The 23082-nt window shown below is 31.8% G+C and overlaps 1 protein-coding gene across 3 annotated transcripts; it reads left to right on the forward strand.

Annotated features, from left to right (window-relative positions):
* The first annotated feature begins 12779 nt into the window (after positions 1-12779).
* On the forward strand, positions 12780-20290 carry LOC137806925 (pyruvate, phosphate dikinase, chloroplastic). Of its 3 annotated transcripts, none has more exons than XM_068607318.1 (20): positions 12780-13029; positions 13319-13568; positions 14628-14684; positions 14934-15167; positions 15608-15745; positions 15916-16078; positions 16192-16427; positions 16549-16677; positions 16781-16960; positions 17168-17305; positions 17521-17685; positions 17774-17935; positions 18028-18117; positions 18320-18636; positions 18775-18904; positions 19135-19263; positions 19490-19627; positions 19708-19785; positions 19874-19965; positions 20051-20290. In XM_068607318.1, exons 2-20 carry the CDS (start codon positions 13338-13340, stop codon positions 20091-20093), a joined length of 2850 nt encoding a protein of 949 aa, XP_068463419.1. In that variant the 5' UTR covers positions 12780-13029; positions 13319-13337; the 3' UTR covers positions 20094-20290. The 3 variants fall into 3 exon arrangements, with proteins under 3 accessions (XP_068463419.1, XP_068463420.1, XP_068463421.1); XM_068607319.1 differs by having other exon boundaries at positions 12789-13029; positions 13324-13568; XM_068607320.1 differs by lacking the exon at positions 12780-13029 and having other exon boundaries at positions 13389-13565; positions 14626-14684.
* Positions 20291-23082: the final 2792 nt, after the last annotated feature.

Below are 23082 nucleotides of genomic sequence, written 5' to 3' on the forward strand. Positions count from 1 at the left end.
ATATAAGGGTCAACTTCTCCATCACAAGTATTTGTTTTTGTTCTTGGAAGAGGTTTATAAGTGCTTTTCTCCATTACAAACAGTTGACGTATGGGAATAAAATGGAGAAGATATAAATGCTTATTCCTTACGTTTGCACTGTTTTTTTTCTTCAATTATTGTCATTTCTAGTATCTTCCTTTGTCAGTGATTACACAGGGTAGGACCCAAATACATAACTTCTTATCTTCAATCCTCGTGAACACGATACACATCCACTCGAGGAAGAATATCAGTGACCAAACAATTCACGTGCCATCTAATATTTTTCTTTAAATGGTTTTAGCAACAAATCATGGGAAAAATGTACATGATCACTCTCGCGTCATGTTGACATAATCTCAAAACCTTAAAACACAATGTTTGATTCTTTAAGATTTTATATATTCAGAATTGTAAAAGTAAAGATGTTTTATATGCACAAATAACCCTTTTACTGATTGAAATATGAGCCTATGAGGGATTTGATGACGTGACTATTTATTTTCGAAATTCTTAAAATCACAAATTAGAAATCTAACCAGATCATATGATCCAAACTTTAGGATGGAACCCTAAACCTTACTAATTTATTTAATGTGTATTTATAAAATAACCTTAATTTTGGGATGTTGTTTACCAATATTTTCTTATTTTCATATATTAATATTTTGATATATCTCTTTTCCAAAAATTAATTATAATGTGTAGTTTTTATAATTGCACTATTGATAAGTGCAAATGTGTAGTTTTTATAATTGAGAAAATTGAACACTTTGGAACTCAATTGTTGCTGAATGTAAGAAAATTACTCTAATATGAGAATTATTGAATCCAATTATATATTTTGAACTAGGAAACAAATGAAAAAATTTAATCCCAATTCTTGTGTAAACTTCAAATGAATATGAAGCATTAAAAGAAAGAAAGCAAACACTTAATTGGATCACAAGAAGGAGTAAAGAAGAAAAATAATAAAGGAAGTCTCGCTCAAGCTAGAAGAATTAGCTCATGCTAAAATTATCCAGATTAAGTTAATGTTAATGTTGCAGTACTACTCTAGCTCAGGCTAGAATTGCTCGCCCAAGCTAAAACAACATCGAATGATCTAGCCTAAGATAGATTGGCTCGCTTGAGCTAAAATTTATTAAATAAATTCTGGAACAAAGATAAAACAGGGGCAGTGGAAAAGAAGTGAGGATTTTAGAGAGAAGTTAGTGAGAGAAAGAGAAGAAAACCTCTGTTCTTAGGAGAAAAATCTACTCAGATAAGCCCTTCATATGCAAATCAGATCAAGAATGAAGTTTGGAGGAGCTATCATGAGTGGTTAAGTGCTTTCTAACTTGGAATTGAATGTAATCTATTATGATCAAATGTATTCTTGGTGATATATATATAATCTTCTCTTTTCTAATTGTTCTTGGTATTTTCGTTTCATGTTTATTGCTTGATTCTATCTGATCAATTGAGTCTTAATTTTGATCCTTAAATTTAACTGGAAAGTATCTTAAAGGATCTAAAATAGACAAAAATACTTGATAACTTGTAATGCTAGGAATAAATTTCAAGTTATTAATTGCATTCATAATTTTGTTCATAAAGTTGGATGATTTTGTTGAACCAAGTGGTGTTCAATGTTTTGAAGAATCCAAATCCTTTGAAGGATGTTGAAGCCTCTGCTTTGCTTGATGTTGCTGTGCTGGTTTAAGCTTTGTTCTGGGGTAGTTTAATGTTGTAATCCACCCTTAGATTAAATCTCAAGCAATTAGCATCTCAATCTTTATCAAAGTAAACTGTTTTTCAAACTAAGTTGAAACAACCGATTGTTTTGTCGAAACAACCGATTGTTTACACTTAGGTGTTTTGAGAAAGTTTGAAAACTGTTTTTGAATGGTGAAAACTGTTAAGTACCAAAACAACCGATTGATTCGAGGAAACAACTGATTGTTTGTTTTGGAACCATAACAGAAAAACTATTTTCTTTGACTGAGTTTTAAATGCTTTAACTAAATACGCTTCAGTCATTAAATGCTTTGACCAATCTATTTTAAATGCAATTAAGAGTTTGTTAAGATTTGATAACAAACTATATCTTTGTATAATTTCAGAAAAACTGTTTTTTAAGAAATAAGAATCTTGAGACAAAGTTTTTCACTAAGAGTTTTTCAAAGAGTTCTGAGATTGCTTAAGAGTTTAGAGATTGATCAAGGTGCTGGAATAGGATTCTACTTGTATTGATTTCAGATATTCATCTGTAACAAGTGTAATCTTTGTAAAACTGCCGAACAATTCGTTTGTGTGTTTTGCTGAGATTGGCTGTGTGTTCTTGAGGTGGTCAAGATCAGCAATCTTAGTGTTGGCCAAGGAGAGTGTGTTTCTTGAAGGTGTTCAAGGTCATTCTCTTGGTTGTGGTGTAAGTGATCAAGTGGTGATTGCTTAGTGGATATCCTCAGGGTTTCTGAGAGGACTGGATGTAGCTCTAGTTTGGAGTGAACCAGTATAAACAACTGTGTACAATCTCTCTATCTCTAACTCTTTAATTTCAGTTTGTTTTTTGTTTGCTGGTATAAACAACCGATTGTTTCGAAGAAACAACCGATTGTTTTTTCTAGTACTACAGATTTTTCTTGCTGTTTTGGCTAACTGAATTGCTGAATCAATTGATTTCTGAAATAAATTCATTCTAGTTTTGAAAAGTTTGCGAAAACCCCTTTAAACAATTCACCCCCTCTAGTTTAAAGCCATCTTCTCTAACAGATTTGTTATATATCTAAGGAATAAATCATCTTATGAATTTCATCTGTGAGGAATTAAGGTGAATGACTTTAAATTAAGCATCAAGAATAAGTAGTTTTGAGTATTATATTTTGAATTATTCAAAAATACAGATGATTAAGATAGACGCAATTCAATCCCAAGTATTTTTATCTATATTTGATAAGTTAGTTTCGTTCCTTATTGAATCACATCTTAAACTTTGAGTTATTTATGGTAAAAGTGTTAATTTGGTTATGAAAAGGTTTTCAAAGTTAATTTTTATGCTTAATGAGTTTTATATAAGAACTTCTTAATTAGAATTGTTCTCTGTGGGTTCGACATTCGCACTTTAAATAATACTATATTACAGTTGATTCGGTATACTTGTTGGAATAAATCAACAAGTTTTTGGCGCCGTTGCTGGGGAACAAGTTCTTTTAAGAATTTCTTAAGTATAACTTATTGAGTATTGTGAATATTTTGTTTTCTTTGTGAATAGATAATTGTTTAGATCTTATTCTTTTGTCCTATGCTAATCCTGGCTTGAGTTGTCTTAGATATATGTTATTAAAAGGACAAATTCCTAAAGATCAATTGGAATTTGAACCAGAAATTGAGAAGACAGCTAGAAGAAATCAGAGCAAGAAGAGAAAAGAAAAGAATAAGCAAGGACAAGCAAAAGGAGAATCTTCCAACATTTTCAACTCACACAATCAAACAGAGTTACAAATGGCTGATAATAGACAAAATCCACCTAGAAGGACATTAGGAGACTATGCTATGCAACAAGGACAAAGGCATTTCTCCAGCATAGCCATACCTTTTGTCACCAAATCATTAGAAATGAAGCCAACTTTTCTTAGCTTAATCAGTACTCATCAATTCACTGGAATGGATCATGAAGACCCTTATACTCATTTATCCACATTCTATGAGTTGGTTGGGACCATGGGCTTTGAGGAAAATGATATTGAATCTACTTATCTGCGTCTATTTCCTTTCTCACTCGCATCCAAACCAGAGTTTAAGTAGTTGGAATGATGTAAAAGAGAAATTCCTACATAGATTCTTCCCACTTTTTCGATATATCAAGGCTAAGTCTGATATCACCACATTCAGGCAAGGGCCAGATGAACCTTTTTGCGAAGTTTGGAATGTTTTAAAGTGATGTTAAGAAGATGTCCTTATCATGGCTTTGAGGATATTTCTCATTTGAACATGTTCCACAATGGTTTGATGCCTGATACTAAAATGATCTTGGATGCTGCAGTAGGAGGTACAATGATGATTGTTGATGCAAAGCAAGCTACAAGAATCATTGATGTCTTAGCCGCAATAGATTACCAAGCTCAACACGATAGACATACAGTGCAAAAGAAAAGGGTGTTGGATCTTAATACTTCATATGCAATTTTAACACATAATAAAATTTTGACTCAGCAAATTGAGGCATTAACCAAGCAAATGTCAAAACTGCCTCACAGTTACATGCATTAAATTCTTCTTCAATTCAGAATCAAGCTTTGAAGAGTGATTTTTGTGGGGGAGATCATCTTAATGGCCAATGCTCTTATCAAAATCCATCTGAGGAAGAGGTTCAGTATATGAATAATCATGGAAGGCAAGGTGGCTTTTCATCTAACTATCCAAATAACATGGCTCAAGGGAGGAGGAATAATCCAAATCAAGGTTTTGGATGGAAGCCAGAAGCTGGATCATCTAACATGCAAGCTCCTTATCAACAACAACCACATTATCCTTCCATTCATGAGAGAACATCAAAATTGGAGGATACTTTTGAGAAGTTCATGTAAGCCTCTCTATCCAATCAGAAAAATACTGAAGCATCAATAAGGAATTTAGAGACAAGGGGCAGCTGGCTAAACAATTAGCTGATAATCAAGGAAGTCAATTTTCAGCCAATACACAAACCAATCCAAAGGAGCATTGCATGTCTATCACTACCAGAAATGGGAAAGTTATAGGAAAAGGAATTGGGGAAAACTTAGTTGTTGAGGAGGAGGTTTTAAAAAAGAGAGAGATTGAAAAAGAACAAATTGAGTGTGAGGAAGGAGAAACAAGGAATAAGGAAGAGGTTGTAGATGTTAGATAAAAAATAGAAAAAAAATCAAAAAAATGAAAAACAAAATAGGAGTGTTCCTATAAAAGATGTATCTTATTCACATGCTCCTACAAACAAATGCAAAGAAAGACAATTTACAAGATTTATGGATATTCTCAAAAGATTGCAAATTAACATTTCGTTTGTTGAAGCTTTAGAGCAGATGCCTACATATGCTAAATTCATGAAGGAATTATTGACAAAGAAAAGAAATTTCAATGACCATGAAATAGTTGAATTAGAAGTTGGATGTAGTACTATGATTAAAAAATCATTACCACAAAAATCCAAAGATCCTGGAAGTTTCACTTTGCCAGATACCATAGGAAATCTCACTATTGAAAAGGCATTATTGGATCTTGGAGCTAGTATTAATTTGATGCCTTTATCAATGCTGAAGAAAATTGGAGATGTAGAAGTGAGACAACAAGAATGACTTTGCAGTTGGCTGATAGATCAATCAAATATCCACACGGAATAGTTGAAGTTTTGTTGGTAAAGGTGGATAAATTTCTATTCCCAATAGATTTTGTTGTTATGGATATTGAAGAAAATGTTGAAGTACCTTTAATATTGGGAAGGTCATTCATGAAAACTGCCAAAGTTATAATTAATGTAGACAAAGGAAGATTGAAGGTTTGTATTCAAGATGAAGAAGTAAGCTTTAATGTTTTTGAAGAAATGAAATATTCAAACGATCAGAATGAGTGTTTCAGAGTGGATGTGATTGTTGTTGAACCTTTAATGACGTTAATCAGGCGTCAAGCTATATGATGTTAAACGAGCGCTTGTTGGGAAGCAATCGAGTGTTTTATTTTTAAGTGTGTCTTTAATTTTTCTTTTGATTTAGTAGTATGTTTTAATATTTGATGTCTTTAAAACCAGATTGATATTTGATGTCCTTTAATTTGGGAATTGAGTAATGGTCATGTTGGATTGAAATGTTAGGTGAAATGAATAGATGAAAGAAAGCTTAAAAAGATTTGAAAATATTGACAAAGACAAAATGAAAATTTTCAAGAAAATTTCATTGCAGAGTAATTTTAGCTTAAGCTAGGTTCTTATACCCTAAGCTAAATATGCAAAAAATAAATAAAGAAATTTTGTTCTATAAGTTTAGCCTGAGCTAAAATGACCTAGCTTGAGCTAGAAAAAGTTGTTGCTCTCGGCCAAATTCTAGCCTGAGCTAAAATGATCTAGCCTGAGCTAGAAAAATTTGTTGCTCTCAGCCAAATTCTAGTCTAAGCTAAAATGACCTAGCTTAAGTTAGAAAAATATGATGCTCTCGGCCAAATTTTAGCTTGAGCTAAAAAGATCTAGCCTTGCTAGAAGAAGTTACTTTGCTGATGGTGAAGATTTTCTAAAAAAAAAATCTCAAAACTTTACCATTTTAAAATTCCATTCAAAATCCTTGCGCCCTATATCATTTTCTTTGCTATCCAGTTTTAAAACTTCTTTCCCAAAGCTTTCATGTTCATTCAATCATTTCGTCTACACTTCCATTATCAAAGTAAGTACTTTATGTTTAAATCTACCATCTCCATAGTCATTCTCATTTCCATTTCCATTCAAGCGTGTTGTCATTTCCATTCATTTAAGGTTTCATTGCTAAATTTCTATCAACTCAAAGATTCAATCTTGTTAATATTTGAATGTTTTGATGTTGGATATGATTATTGTTTTGAGTTTATTCAAAGTTAAGCATTGTCTTCCATGGATTAAATAAAAAAAATTACTCATTCAATGTCATTTTACATCATGCATACCAAGTGTTTGTTAAAATGTCAATGATATAGAACACTTTGATTTTGAATATTAGCATAGACTGGTAGATGGTTATGCTTACATGTGCAGTAAAATGAGTCACACCAAATCCACAGTTGGTATTTGTTAGAATATATGACTTTAAACAAGAGGGGGGTGAATTGTTTATGAAAGATTTTCACAAACTTTGAAGGTATAATGAAGTTAAATGCAGAATCATAGATACAGAAATCCAGAAAGCAAACAAACAAAATTGTTTAAGTTGATTATCAGAAAATCAATCTGTTGTTTTTGCGATTCAATCTGTTGTTTTTATCATCAGAGTTAAAAACAACTTAAAAGCAAAATTTAAATGAGTTCGGGGCAAGAGAAAAGCACACAAGCAATTTATATTGGTTCACTCTTATCCCAAGAGCTACATCCAGTCCCCATAAAGCACTAGGTATCTACTATGCAATCAAAATTCAGATTACAAACACACCACCAAAGAAGTGACCTTGAACACCTCAAGTCACACACTTCCTTTGGCACACAATCACCACAAAAATCAAAACACCCTTTGATTCTGCACTTACATAACAGTATTCAGAAATACAAGAGATATAGAAAGGATTACACCTGATGAAGATCAAATCAAAAGATTACAACAATCTTATTCCACTTCTTTGAGAAAACCCAAAAGCTTTCACAAATGTCTAAAATGTTCTCTCTCTTTCTTTAGGAGTGTATAACAACCTTTTTTTTTAAATACTCCAAAGGTTTGTTAAAAACATTTAAAGCAAGAGCCTATCCAGTTAGAAAACATTTAAAGTTGATTTGCAAACTTAACAAAAATTCTGTTATGGGTTTTTCAAAAAACAATTGGTTGAATTTTCGAAACAACCGATTGAATTGGTTTGACAGCAAAGCCAACCAAGTCAAACAACTTCAAATCCTTTTCAAAAACCACTAAGTGTCAAACAACCGATTGAAACGATAAAACAAATGGTTGTTTTTCCACTTCTTTATAAAACAAACTTTTTAAAAAAGGTTTTGATTCCAAACAGTTTTAGATTCAAACAAAGAATGGATTACATATAAATCTACCCAGATCTCACTCACACAAGCAACAACTCCAGCCTTCCATCAAGCACCATGGATTTGGAGACATCAAAGCTTCAAGAACATCATTGATCAACAATATTAAATAATTTGTGGTTGACACCCACTGAATTTGATGATTATCTATCTTGGCCTGGGGACAGGCATAATTTTTTAGGGGAGGCAGAAGCGTCTGGAGTTGGGATTAGAGTTGGAGATGCACCTGAAATGAGAGTTGAACCATCTGGAGAGGAAGATGTTACTGGTTTTTATGCAGAGGATACACCAGAAATGGGAGCTAGACCATCTGGAGCAGTAGGTGAAGATTCAAATCAATTTTAGAATGATGATTGTGACACAAAGTTGGACAAAATCACAAGAGGAGATTGATACTTCTCATGCACAATGAACAAAAACTGGTTTTATCATTTTGTTTAACTTTAATTTCAATATTAATTTAGTTTAAGTAGTTTAATTTAGTAAGTTGACTTTAGTAGTTAGTTTAATATTTCTTACTTTAACTTTTGTTAATTGCAAACTTAAGTTAATAATATTGGCTGGTCTTTGCATACTTTGTGAAATTTTGTACATAGATAGATGATGGTTATGGTATAGCATATTTTTTTTTTTGGAAATGAATAGTTATAGTAAATTCTTTTGGAAAAAGAAATCAAATCCTAGTTCAAAATTAGAACAATCAAATGGATTGATCAAGGACTAAATGCGAAAAAAAATTGTGGTTGAAACCATCACTCAAATCGAGGAAGGATATTAATGTATAAAAGTTGGAACAAGGTAAACAGTTGAAAGTAATGACTGAGAACAAATGAGGAATTGAAATTACCCAACCAAGTGAGAGTGTGAAATCTTTAAACAATTTGAGAGACTATAAAGAATGAAGAGTTAATTGAGGTTGCCTAATTTTCTAGTCAATTTGCATCACAAAATCAAACATGGAGATGATTGACGCATGTTTTATAGAGTTGGATGTGAGAAAACTCAGAGCCAAACAGCTAACCTTTGCAGTATATAATGAAATGTGCAAAAAATAACCCTTTTTGAGTTGAAATTTGTTTTATTGCACCTTAGCTTATGATATACATATATTTTCTACCCTGTGGTATGCTAACAAAAGAATAACATAGGTGCAATTCAAATTTCTATAATTAGAAGAATTGGTTTTGGTGTGGCTGTTGGGATCTTGAGAATGAAAAAAAGAAAAAGAAAAAAAGGGTATTACAAAATAATCCACATTCTCACTCTATTTTTTACTAAAGAAAAAAAAAAGGCAAAGAAAAGGGGATTGCAAGAATAAAAAGGGAAAAAATGTGGATTAATCTTATGGAAGAGATAATGGATAACACAATTAGAAATTGAATTGCAAATATGCTAATCTTTTGTTAAGTTTTCATTTTGTTATCCTGGAAAAACCAAATTTTCTTTGTAACCTAGCCTCATTACAACCTGAAAAAGACCTCAAGATCTATGTTTGTAAAAGTGTTTATAGTCAACTATAAATGAAGGACAACCTTAAATTAGCTTGAAAATCAGTGAAAAGAGAGGGAAAACACTCACCAGTGAGGAATTAAGAGAGAAATTCTTTAGTTTGATTCTCAGTAAAGAGTAACAATTGTTTACCTTGGAAATTGAATATATTCTTATCTTGTCTTGGTTTAAATTGATTGGAAACACCATAATTTTGTTTTCTTTTATCCCGTACTTTGTTCATAAGTTGTTCTAGATTTGATTTCTAAGGATTTTGGGGAGGAATGAACTCTTATTTTATGGGATTCAATTACTTTGCTTGAGGACAAACAAGATTCTAGGTTGGGGGGAAATTGATAAGTGCCAATGTGTAGTTTTTATAATTGAGAAAATTGAACACTTTGGAACTTAATTGTTGCTTAATGTAAGAAAATTACCCTAATCTAAGAATTATTGAATCTGATTATATATTTTGAACCAGGAAACAAATGAAGAAATTTAATCTCAATTCTTGTGTAAACTTTAGATGAATATGAAGCATTAAAAGAAAGAAAACAAACACTTAATTGGATCACAAGAAGGAGTAAAGAAGAAAAATATAAAGGAAGTCTCGCTCAAGCTAAAAGATTTAGCTCAGGCTCAAATTATCCAAATTAAATTAATGTTGCAGTACTAATCTAGCTCAAGCTAGAATTGCTCGCCCAAGCAAAAACAACACTGAATGATCTAGCCTAAGCTAGATTGGCTCACTTAAGCTAAATTTTATTAAATAAATTTTGGAACAAAGTTAAAACAGGGGCAGTGGAAAAGAAGTGAGGATTTTAGAGAAAAGTTAGTGAGAGAAAAAGAAGAAAACCTTTGTTCTTAGAAGAAGAATCTACTGTGATAAGCCCTTCTTATGCAAATCAGATCAAGAAAGAAGATTGGAGGAGCTATCATGAGTGGCTAAGTGCTTTCTAACTTGGGATTGAATGTAATCTATTATGATCAAATGTATTCTTGGTGATATATATATATATATATATATATAATCTTCTTTTTTCTACTTGTTCTTGGTATTTTCGTTTCATGTTTATTGCTTGATTCTATCTGATCAATTGAGTCTTAATTTTGATCCTTAAATTTAACTGGAAAGTATTTTTAAGGATCTAAAATAGACGAAACTTAATAACTTGTAATGCTAGGAATAGATTTCAAGTTATTATTTGCATCATAATTTTGTTGATAAAGTTGAATGATTTGTTAGATATCTAAGGAATCAGTGTTTGAGAAATTATCTTATGAATTTCATCTGTGAGGAATCAATGTGAATGACTTTAAATTAAGCATCAAGAATAAGTAGTTTTGAGTATTATATTTTGTATCATTCCAAAATAGAGATGATAAGATAGATGCAATTCAATCCCAAGTATTTTTATCTATATTTGATAAGTTAGTTTCGTTCCTTGTTGAATCACATCTTAAACTTTGAGTTATTTCTGATAAAAGTGTTAATTTGGTTATGAAAAAATTTTCAAAGTTATTTTCTATGCTTAATGAGTTTTATATCAGAACTTCTTAATTGAATTGTTCTCTGTGGGTTCGACATTCGTACTTTAAATAGTACTATATTACAATTGATTCGGTATACTTGCCGGGATAAATCAACAACTATACAATTTGAGATCTCAGTTACGCTGACACCTCAAGTAACAACAATCATTTGTCATCACATGAAAAAAGTATTATTAAAAAAAGAAAGAAAATATATGGGAGATTAGACCAAAACTCATATTCATAAAGAATTTTAAGAACACACTAGATGAATATTTCTTTTACATATTAAGTTTCACTATGTCTCAAATATTAATTACATTTTAAATATTTGATAAAAAAATCATTGAAATAGATAAAAAAAAATACTATGTGCTATTATACATAATTAGTTAACAGAAGCTTTATTTTATGTTTATTTAGTTTATAAGTTTTCTGTGTGTGTGTTTATATTTTAATATGGTAAATGAAAAAAAAATATTCTCATTCTCCTATATTATTTCTATTTATTATGTGTGTCTATATGTTCTTTATTTGTTTAGTTTATTTTTTATATCTAGAGTTTGTGTGTGAGGAATCTTACTATTGTCACTGAGTTCAACCATTGTCGCAAGTGTGTCACTGAGTGCTATTACAAGTGTTTATATCTGGGAATCTCCCTTTGTTTCTTTCACTATTTTATCTTATTCGTTAAAATGTTGTGAAATAAGGTGAATCTTATTAAATATTTATGTAACAATATTTCAAGTTAATTTAATATGTGTATAAATAAAAATGATAAAAAAAAACTATGGAAGATAAGATTCAGAAAATAATGGATGGTATTAGAGATTAATAATTATTTTTAATGTGTCTTCAGCTGTGGCCACGTGTTATCCTTTACTTGGATCTAAAGTATATTCCACTCGACCTTCCTGGGTCCCACAACACTTTTCAGTCACCACCATTCTTATTTCTAGACCAAAAAAAATATAGTAATATAACATTTTGGAACTTTATCACCCAATTTGGATACCATTCATTATTCAAATAAAATGTTGTTAATTAATTTAATATTAATATTTTTGAAAAAAATTAAACATTTATATTTTCTATCCAATGTAATAATTAAATGATCTTTTTAAAACTGCGGATGTAACTTATTTATTTTTGTTTAGACAAGTTTAAAAAACTCCAACATGTTATTTTTTAAGTATGCGATCAAATTGAGTCTCGAGTTTATTGATAAGAAAACGTATTAGTTAAAAAAATATAAGTCTTTTCAATAAGGGTAACTATCTAATTAATTAATATTTATCCAATTCAAAAATATCTTAATCTAGACCGAACCATGCTTTAAAAAAATAAATAAAAATAATTTAATAATTTATGAAAAATAATTTATTTTTTTATTAAAAACATTTATAAAGATAGTTATTCAAATATATCCAAATAATAAATAAAATAGAACCACTCAAATTTAATAGTTGTTTTAGGTTTGACAGCGAAATATTATTTATATTTGTGAAAAATTATGCAGCAATTAAAGGTCAAAAAGTGTGGTTAAGAACATTTTAAATCTAAATTAATTTTTATTATTTATTAATATAGATAAGTAGATGATTTTTTTGGGAGAAGGATTGAAGATAAGTTTCATAATTATCTAGAAGACTCCTTATTGCGGAAAAACTACGAACTGTTTACCTTCGAATTATTGAAGCCACATCTTAGTAATTATTTTAAGAAATAATATATCACATATCATATTAAATATAAAAAATTTAAATAATTCTTTAGTTTTGAATTTAATTTTTTCGAAATAAATAAATAAAAATTGTGCATCTTGAAATTTCTCATTTATTTTCTGAAAAAAAATGGTTAGAAGGACAAAACATGAGTTTTATTCATTTAGGACTCCTTTGCTTCAATTATTGTGCCACGTACCCTTATCCTGCGCGAGACAAAGGGCAAACTTGATAATTCATAGAAAAACAAACTCTTTTTTGAAGAAAATAAAAACATTAAAACTGTTATACAGTCTAACAAAAACGCTGACATGTCTGAATAACTTAGTCAAAAGTTTAACTATGAAGAGGAATTTGTTCATAACCATATTTTGGACCACTCATTTCTCATCATATTTGGCTATTAAAACTTTGGAATATAACAAAAAAACAGAACAGAGAGAAAAGAGGGAGGGAAAATTTCAACTTCCATTTCCATTTTTGAGAACCTTCTGTGAGTATTAACTATAAACAAAGCCCTTCCTCCTCCTTTTTTTCTATCTTCAGGTACGTTAAATTTGATTACATGATCACTATGCAGCTAATCTGACTTGTTAACACTCTTCATCTTTTTTGTATTTTTTTAAGACCTCGTTTATTTAGATCATTCAAGAAAAAAAAAAACATGCCTTTCTCTCGCTTTGATCTTGTTTATTTTTTCTTCTTGTGGGGTGGAACAAGTTTCTGATAAACTGAATATGAATATCTAATCTGGTATATGTGTGTTGTCTGCATGAAAATTGTTCCATACAAGTAAGAAAAAAAATGAATGAATTGGTTGTGTGATTTGGTGTAGAGCAGGAGATAGAAGAAAGATGTCTTCCATAGTGAAAGGCATATTCATAAGGAGCAGAGGAGATGATATTAATAATATGGTCTGGAATGGGAAGAAGAAATATGTGAAGCACAGTGAAGTTGTTGTGGTTGGTGGAAGAAGAAGCACAAAATCAAACAGCATCACAGCATGGAACATAGGTAGAAGATCATATCACTCTCCAATACGTGGCCAAGCAATTCTTACCCCACCCACCCCCACCACCAAAAAGGTACATTCATAATTCAGAAAAACTGAATATATCCATTTTTTTAAGAATAATTTCAAGTTATATTACCATGATTTATCCATTATATTCTATCAGATTGATTTTTGCTACTCACACACTGTGCAAGCAAATGAATATACATGCATATCAGATGAAGGAAAAATGACTTTTAAACATCTTGGGGTGTTATAATATTCTTTTACTTTTTCACATAATGTAGAGAGAAAATGAGTTATAATTAAATGTAATAATAAATTATTAAAGTAAAGCGTTAGATTTTGAAAAATATATGCAATTTATTTTAACTCTAATCTAATTGTGGAAGATATCCATGAAAGAAAAAGAAAAACTTATTGTACCTTCCATTCCTTTCATAACGACTTTTCTAGAATATTCTGTGTATTCTAAAAAGTCTATTTCAAAATGAAGAAGGTGCTACAAAATTTTATAAGGTGCAAAAAGAAACAAGTGAGTTGATGACAAGATGCACCCATAAGAGACCCAAGTTTGTTTGTTTTAACACAAAAAATCTCAGAACTCAAATTATAATGTAAGGCCCAAATATTAATAAGGCTGAACTCCGTCCACGTCAATAAAAAAATATCCAAGTGAACTTACTATTCAAAGGAAGTTTTTCAACTTAATATTTACATTTTTATTGAATAGAAATTAACTAAAAATGGACCAAACAATAGAAATTAAATAACTGATAAAATATTTAATCTCAACTTGTTTATAATCAAATTTATAAAAACTCCTGTAAATAGTAAATTGATAAATAAGTAACCTTTTTTAATAAACAATAAATTTTTAAAAATTACTTATTTTAAATTTAAATTCAAAATGAATTTTCTCAACAAATCATTAAATAAGTGATCAGTCAAGTTATTTACTTCAATGCACGAGGGAAACAATGATATCATAATAAAATCGGAATTGTCCTCTTCCCCCATAACTATGTGAATATGTCATTTGACCACACTTTTAAAAGTAAGCTTGTCACTTTATGATAATAATGTGGAGTGGGGTGTAGCTAATGTTTTTTGAGTTTGTTTTAAACAGCAGGTATTCACTTTTGGCAAAGGTACAAGTGAAGGAAACAAGGCCATGAAGTCCTTGGTAAGCATACATTGATCTTTCACATTTTAAAAAGAAATGCTGCTTAATATCATTTATTCGCTGCTGAGCAATTTCCATTTATGATTAATATGTCATTCAATTAATAATAAAACATGTTACATCTTTGTCATTCATACTATTTACTTATTTATTCATGCAAGATGATAAAACATGTACACATGTTAAGCAAAATGAGGGCTACTTTTTTCCCTTTAAATTGATCAACAGTTGCATGTTTGTTAATTACAGTTGGGAGGAAAGGGAGCCAACCTGGCAGAAATGGCAACCATTGGCTTATCTGTGCCTTCTGGATTCACTATATCAACGGAAGCATGCCAAGAATATCAACAGAATGGAAAGAAGCTACCAAATTGCTTGTGGGAGGAGGTACTTGAAGGCTTGGTTTTTGTGGAGAATGAAATGGGAGCCAATCTTGGAAATCCTTCAAAACCTCTTCTACTCTCAGTTCGCTCTGGTGCTGCGGTAGGAAGTAATTGGGTTTTGTTTTTTTTCTGTATTCTTGTTAAGTGCCTCATCCTAGGATCACATTTGGAATTTGGATTCAGCTTTATATGTAAAGGGCCTAAAGAAAAATGAGTACCACCAATAAGCATAAGCTACTTATTTTGACATTGACATTGGTTTCCAAATGATGGAACAACATGCAAGAAAATGAACTTTTTTGTCACTAGCATTGATTACACTCGAGCTGTAAAGCTCTTGATTCAAGAAAATAGCAATCTTTTCTTTTAATCTTCGATAATAGTATGTTAATTTAAGTTGTAGAGAGGAAATTCACTTTCTATGATTGTTGAAACATCCACTTCTATTTATTAGTGTATTCGAATTTGATTTAACTCTGATTCTTTTATGGTGTGTGTGACATGTTTATATCCTAAACTTGTTTTCCTTGCATTTTCTAGATTTCCATGCCTGGGATGATGGACACAGTTCTCAACCTAGGATTGAATGATGAAGTGGTTGTCGGGTTGGCAGCAAAAAGTGGAGAGCGGTTTGCTTATGATTCTTATAGACGTTTCTTAGACATGTTTGGAGATGTTGTGAGTGGTTCTTTTACACCCTCTGCTTTGCTTTGTGTTGGCTTACTTTTCTAGACTGTCGACCTTTCTTTAGCATCTAAAACTAAACGAATTGAAAACTAGAATCCCTCAGTCAATGCGTATGTCTTCCATTGCTTTTGTTTCCAACTGTTCTTTTATGTTTCATTTAGGTATTGGACATTCCACACTCGTTATTTGAGGACAAGTTAGAAAAGCTAAAAAGTACAAGAGGTGTTAAACTTGACACTGATCTTACTGCCCATGATCTCAAAGATCTTGTTGAGCAGTACAAGAATGTGTACCTTGAAGCCAGGGGAGAAAAGTTTCCCTCAGGTGCTCTCACACCAACTTCTTCACTATTTGTTGTGATATATTCTCATCATCCAAGCCATTGTTTATAAGAAAAAAAAAATTCGCTTATCCTTCTTATTCATTTACTAATGCAGATCCAAAGAAGCAGTTAGAATTAGCTGTTAAAGCTGTTTTTAATTCTTGGGATAGCCCAAGGGCAATTAAGTATCGGAACATTAATCAAATAACTGGGCTAAAGGGAACTGCTGTAAACATTCAGTCCATGGTGTTTGGTAACATGGGGAATACTTCTGGAACTGGCGTCCTTTTCACGAGAAATCCAAGCACTGGTGAAAACAAACTTTATGGCGAATTTCTAATTAATGCTCAGGTTACATGTGATCTACTTATTCTTTCTCCCATGTCATTATCATATCCGTTAACTTGTGGATGGTATCAATTACTCTTGATGTTGATGCTTCAGCAAATAAATACTGAATTGTTTTTGTTAGGGAGAGGATGTAGTTGCTGGAATCAGGACACCTCAAGATTTGGAGATCATGAAATCTTGCATGCCAGAAGCTTATAAGGAACTCGTGGAGAATTGTGAAGTTCTAGAGAAACATTACAAGGATATGATGGTAAAATTTAATCTATGTATATATTTCTTTTACTTTTATAATTTATACTAATTGTATAAATAGACCGATAGACAAACCTTCTGAAATTGCAATTATATTGTAGGATATTGAGTTCACTGTCCAAGAAAATAGGTTGTGGATGTTGCAATGTCGAAGCGGAAAACGTACTGGTAAAGGTGCGGTTAAAATAGCCGTAGATATGGTTAATGAGGGGCTTGTTGGCATTCGTTCTGCAATCAAAATGGTAGAGCCACAGCATCTTGATCAACTTCTCCACCCACAGGTATATACTTGTCCTACCATCATCCATTTATCATGTTCCTTTGACTTCCTTCTACACATAGGAAAATGTTGACGTTGATTTTAAGAAAATACATTTTATAACTTGTTATTAGAAAAGGAAGTATTTAATGTGATGAATCTTTTCTTTTCCTATAAAAGGTTAATTAGTACTAGGCGTGCATTAACTGCTCTAAATTTATTTGGTTAGTTTGAGGATCCATCTACTTACAAGGACAAAATCATTGCCACTGGTTTGCCTGCATCCCCTGGAGCCGCAATAGGGCAGGTGGTGTTCACTGCTGACGATGCTGAAGAATGGCATGCACAAGGAAAGAGTGTTATCCTGGTAATCCTTTTTTCACTTTATCATTTTCTTGTTCTTAATCTTTTTGTTCGCTTTCTTGATAATGTACCTGCCTAGTTTTAGCTAGAAAAATCCAGGGTTGACTTAGCGAAATATGGTTGGGATGTAAATGCTGTCGTTGATTTAGTAACATTTATGGTTGGGCTGAACGAGGAATCCATTAACAAACATTAAATGCTATTGCAATCTTGTTGAAGGTGAGGAATGAGACAAGTCCAGAGGATGTTGGAGGCATGCACGCAGCTACTGGAATCTTGACGGCTAGAGGTGGTATGACATCTCATGCTGCTGTTGTAGCCCGTGGATGGGGAAAGTGTTGCGTGTCTGGTTGCTCTGATATCCGTGTAAATGATGCTGAGAAGGTAAACTTGGATTTTCCATTTATGTAATATATATACTAATAAAAGATCTTCATGTTGTGGTTATGAATAATCTTTATTGATAATGTAGGTGGTTGTAATTGGGGATAAAGTGATAGCAGAAGGAGAATGGCTCTCACTGAATGGATCAACAGGTGAGGTGATACTGGGAAAGCAACCACTTTCTCCTCCGGCTCTAAGCGATGATTTAGGAACTTTCATGTCCTGGGCAGATGAAATAAGGCATCTGAAGGTGATGCGTGTTCTTTATCTGCTGCAGAAGTTGAGTTGAATAAAAAAACTTGTTTTCTATGAATTCTCTAATATGTTGTTGTCTATTATCAGGTTATGGCAAATGCTGACTCTCCTGAAGATGCAGTAACAGCTAGAAAAAATGGTGCTCAAGGGATTGGACTTTGCAGGACAGAGCATATGGTACAACAAACATACAACTCCTTGTTATATCTAAATAAAAAATGTGAATGAATACCTTGGATAATTGTATCTAGTATCCTCTTTATAAGCTAAAGGTTTAGCCTTTTCCCTATGAATCCAAATTGAAACGAACTTTTCTATTCTTTTTTACTTATCAACATACGGTAGTTACAAATTATATTATTACTTTGGTGTATTGTAGTTTTTTGCTTCGGACGAGAGGATAAAGGCGGTGAGAATGATGATAATGGCGGATACACAAGAGAAGCGGAAAGCTGCACTAGACCTGTTGCTACCTTATCAAAGATCAGATTTCGAGGGGATATTTCGTGCAATGGATGGTCTGCCAGTAACAATACGATTGTTAGATCCTCCACTTCATGAATTTCTTCCAGAGGGTGACCTGGAACACATTGTCAGCGAACTAACTTCTGAGACAGGAATGAAGGAAGACGAAATATTCTCCAGGATAGAAAAGTTATCAGAAGTGAACCCCATGCTCGGTTTTCGTGGCTGCAGGTTTGTCCTTCTCATCTCATAGTTCTTGTGTTGTGTGTGACACAAAACTGCAATTTGTCCGTGTCTTATATGACCCATCAGGGAGTTCATGCTTGATTTGCAATTCCTCATGTTTGACAATTGAAATTCTGTGAACAGGCTGGGAATATCATACCCAGAACTGACTGAGATGCAGGCCCGTGCAATCTTTCAGGCTGCTGTTTCAGTGAAAGCCCATGGTATTACCGTTCTTCCAGAGATAATGGTTCCACTTATCGGTACACCTCAGGTATGGTCCTTTTCTTACATATTAATTCACATGCATCTAATCACGCGTACTAATAATTTATGAGAAAAATCTCTGCATGTCATACTTTGAAAAATTGCCTTGCATGTTATACTTTCTCCTTAATTATTAGCCTCTTGAAATACGATGTGAATCAGTTGGTTTTGATCTTAATGAAGCCCCTCTGATTTAATGATTACACTATATAATTCCCCTAAATTTTTAATTGGCAGGAATTAAGGCATCAAGTGAGGTTAATAAGGAATGTTGCTGATAAAGTGTTGTCTGAGATGGGTTCTTCTTTAAGCTATAAGGTTGGGACCATGATTGAAGTTCCAAGGGCTGCACTAGTTGCAGAAGAGGTAACATTTATATCCCGATGTCTTGAAGATTCAACCTGGAACTCCAAATAAAATATTCAAGAAAGACATAAAGAAAAACAGTCTTGTTTTGCATTTACTTTTGTTCTACCTGTACATTGTAATCATGAACCCTTTTGTAGATTTATAATTGCAGCGTAGGAGTTAAAAGGAACATTTGTCCTTTTTTGTTATTTACACTTTCTCATCTTATAATGGATTCATCTAGATTGCAAAGGAAGCAGAGTTCTTTTCATTCGGAACCAATGACCTTACTCAAATGACATTTGGATATAGTAGAGACGATGTTGGAAAATTTCTTCCCATCTACCTCTCCAGTGGGATTCTGCAGCATGATCCATTCGAGGTTAGTTGCTTGATGTTTGTTTCGCCATTTACATATAATGAAGGACGGTTGCTGAATTAAAATTTTGAGAATAATTGCAGGTACTTGACCAGAAAGGTGTGGGTCAACTCATCAAGATGTGTACAGAAAAGGGTCGTGCTGCTAGAAAAAACCTAAAGGTAATAGAAATTTAAATTAATTTTTTTGGTTAGACATCTTATTGGTACAATATAAGAAATGGAGATAAAACACTATATTGATTATCAGGTTGGAATATGTGGAGAGCATGGTGGGGAGCCTTCTTCTGTTGCATTCTTTGCAAAAATTGGACTTGACTATGTTTCATGTTCTCCATTTAGGTCAGATTTTGAGTTCAACAATATCAGAAAATGAAAATTTTATATTATGCAATGTCAAACTGAAACTATGAGGACACCTTTGCAGGGTTCCAATTGCTAGGCTTGCGGCAGCTCAAGTTGCAGCTTAAGAAACAATTGCCTGCATCTGAAGCATACCAGAGAGAGGATGGATTCACTCTCTACAACAACTTGTAAATAACTGTTTCCGTTTTTTTTTTTCTCAAACTAGTGTAATTTTTTTTTTGGTATTTCCAATATGAATAATTATTTTTTATTTTCAAAATAGATAAATGTCAATCGCAATGGAGATTTAGATAGAATAAAATGGTGAATCATTGAAGATCGTACATAGAATTTACGCTTTCTAACTAAAATCGTATTCTATATATACGATTTTAATATTAAAATATATTTCAACATATTAATTTTTTTTTAAAAAATCGTATATATAAAATACTATTTCAACATACGTTTATATATAATAATATATAAAATTAAAAGAATTGTATAATAAATATGTTTTAAATATTTTAATATATGTTTTAGTATTTAAAATAGAAATAGAAATAATATAATATTAGATAAATTTAATTTATATATAATTAAAGAAAATTAAATTTTAGTATTTAAAATAATAATAATAATAGAAAATTAGATAAATTTAATTTACTATTACAACTTTTTATATATATAATAAAAGAAAATTATAATTTTATAAAAAATTTAACTAAATAAGTTTTAATAAAATAATTTTCATTATATATAATTAAAAAAAGATGAACTTTTATTATATATAATTAAAAAATTAAATATAACTTTTTGGATTTTATTATATTAAAATTATTTTGATTTTTTAATAAATTTAAAAAATTTATTCGGAAAGCTAAAACAGAATCGAAAATGAATAAATTTAAGAAGAACATTAAAGTTTGACATTAATTGAAAACACACATGACAAATTAATTTAAAGATTACATAATTTAACAACCTAAACATGAACAAACTATTTGTTGGTCGATAACAATGCATGGTAGGAGTTAGATGAAATGTGTAAGGTGGTGTCATTGTTAAAGTACCAAACATTTGCGATTGACTTGGAGAAAAAATATTTCCTTGCGATGGACCTAGAGAAAAAATATTTCCTTGCAATGGAAAATTGATGTAAGTTGATGACACTTGTTGGTAGAGAAATTGGGCAAACATGTTGTGGTGGTCTATAAAGCTAAATATTTGTGGTGGTCTATAAAGCTAAATATTTGTGGTGGTTGATTGGGGGATTGAAATTGAACTTGTTGTTCAAATTGTGCAACATTTGATGAAAACACAACATGATGAGGGTGGCCTTCGGAATAGTGTGGTTGACTATCGGGTGACATGTCGTACTTTTTGTTTAAAAAAATAATTAATGTACGAATTTAAAAAAAATGTACGGTTTTTAAAAAATAACAATATCAAATTGGTACAAACTAAACTTACATCATCTTCAGATGTGTCTATAGATGAGACATAACGAATGGTATGAGTGATGTACCATTGCATGTAAGTTGATTCATCACGCAAATGACTGTTTCCGTGAAATGGCACTCCCTCAATTAAACGGTTTTGTCGGTCATTCCACATTGTTATCCACCTCTGATGATATTATGGCCAGTACCTATTTGATCTCCCACGCATGTCTTGTTTGTGAACTTCATTGAGGTTGAATGAGTCGTGTGGAATGGGTTGTCGATACCCGAATTGTCGCATCACCCGATCTGCTTGATGAAATTCAACAGTTGCAAAACAAATTAAAGGTACAACCGCCCGACTTAAAACTACCACATCAATTGTAATTAAACCACTAATTTGAGGTCGTCGATATGGAGTCCACAAAAGCTATCAACAACAGGAAATAACATTATTAATTTGTTGGATTAGTCAGAAAAAAAATTAGTTGTTAGACGATGAAAAAGATAACTTGTTTTGGTTGCAGCTAATCTAGCATTTTCCGGATTTCAAACACGCTTGTTGCACTCGTGCTTGATCGATGGAAATTTCGAGTCCACCTACTATCAATGTATTTCATGTCATAATTAATACCAAGGTTTTTAATATACAATATTGAAAGGAAGAAAATAAATAGTAATCTCCTGGCAAGTGGAAATCCAACCCCAGCAACAATGTCTTCAGCACTCAATGGCTCAATCATTGGTGAAAAACATGTCATTCGGTCCCATGCCCAACACTGTAATAGCAACATGCATCCTCCGATATTTTCTTGATTATAATTAATACCTTCATCCAATATACCAAATTACCAAACTTTGAAATAAAAGATTATGAAGTGTTTGAATCAACTATGCCATGAAGTGATTCTTTGTGCATTTAGCAAGATTCTCACATAAAGCAAGTCATGCCATGAAGGAAAAAGCCAAAAATGAGTGAAGGAAAGCTGATGTGAATTGATTAAGAGAAAACCCATTGTATGACACTTTCAAGAATTGGATCAAGATTCTAAACCATTCAAGAACTCATCAAGAACAAAAGATTTGAAACAAGAACACAACAAGAATTAAAACTACCGATTGAAACACAACAAAGAACAAAACCCATCAATTGAAACTCAAGAATTCAATATAGAAATGGGTTTCTATGGAAAACAAAACAAGAACATCATGTACAAATGAAAGGAATCGAACAAAGTGAAGAACAAGTGCAACAAATGAAAGGAAACAACAAAGGGAAACAATTGAACCGATTGAAATTGGAAAACTACAAGAAAACAACAAAAGGGTAATTATGGAAGATGAAAGGAGATGGACTTATGTGGTTGATGATCCTTGGAGTGTTTCACGCCACTTGAAGGGTGGAGAAGCTTCAAGATAAGTGTATGCTGCCACTTGAGAGTCCCAAGAACCTCCCAAGATAAGACTAGGAATAAGAGTAGAGAACAAATCTTACACAACTCTCTCACCAATTTGGTATAGTTTCTTTACTCATAAATTTGTAAAAATGTGCGTGATTTTACAGATTTATCTGGAACTTGATAATGCAAACTGGAATCTGAAATTTAAACCACTGAAACTTCAAGCTGTTATCTCAATTTGGGCACTGGAATCACCCAAAAATGTATACTAA

Source organism: Phaseolus vulgaris, chromosome 3, assembly GCF_000499845.2.
Source record: "Phaseolus vulgaris cultivar G19833 chromosome 3, P. vulgaris v2.0, whole genome shotgun sequence".
Classification (NCBI taxonomy): domain Eukaryota; kingdom Viridiplantae; phylum Streptophyta; class Magnoliopsida; order Fabales; family Fabaceae; genus Phaseolus; species Phaseolus vulgaris.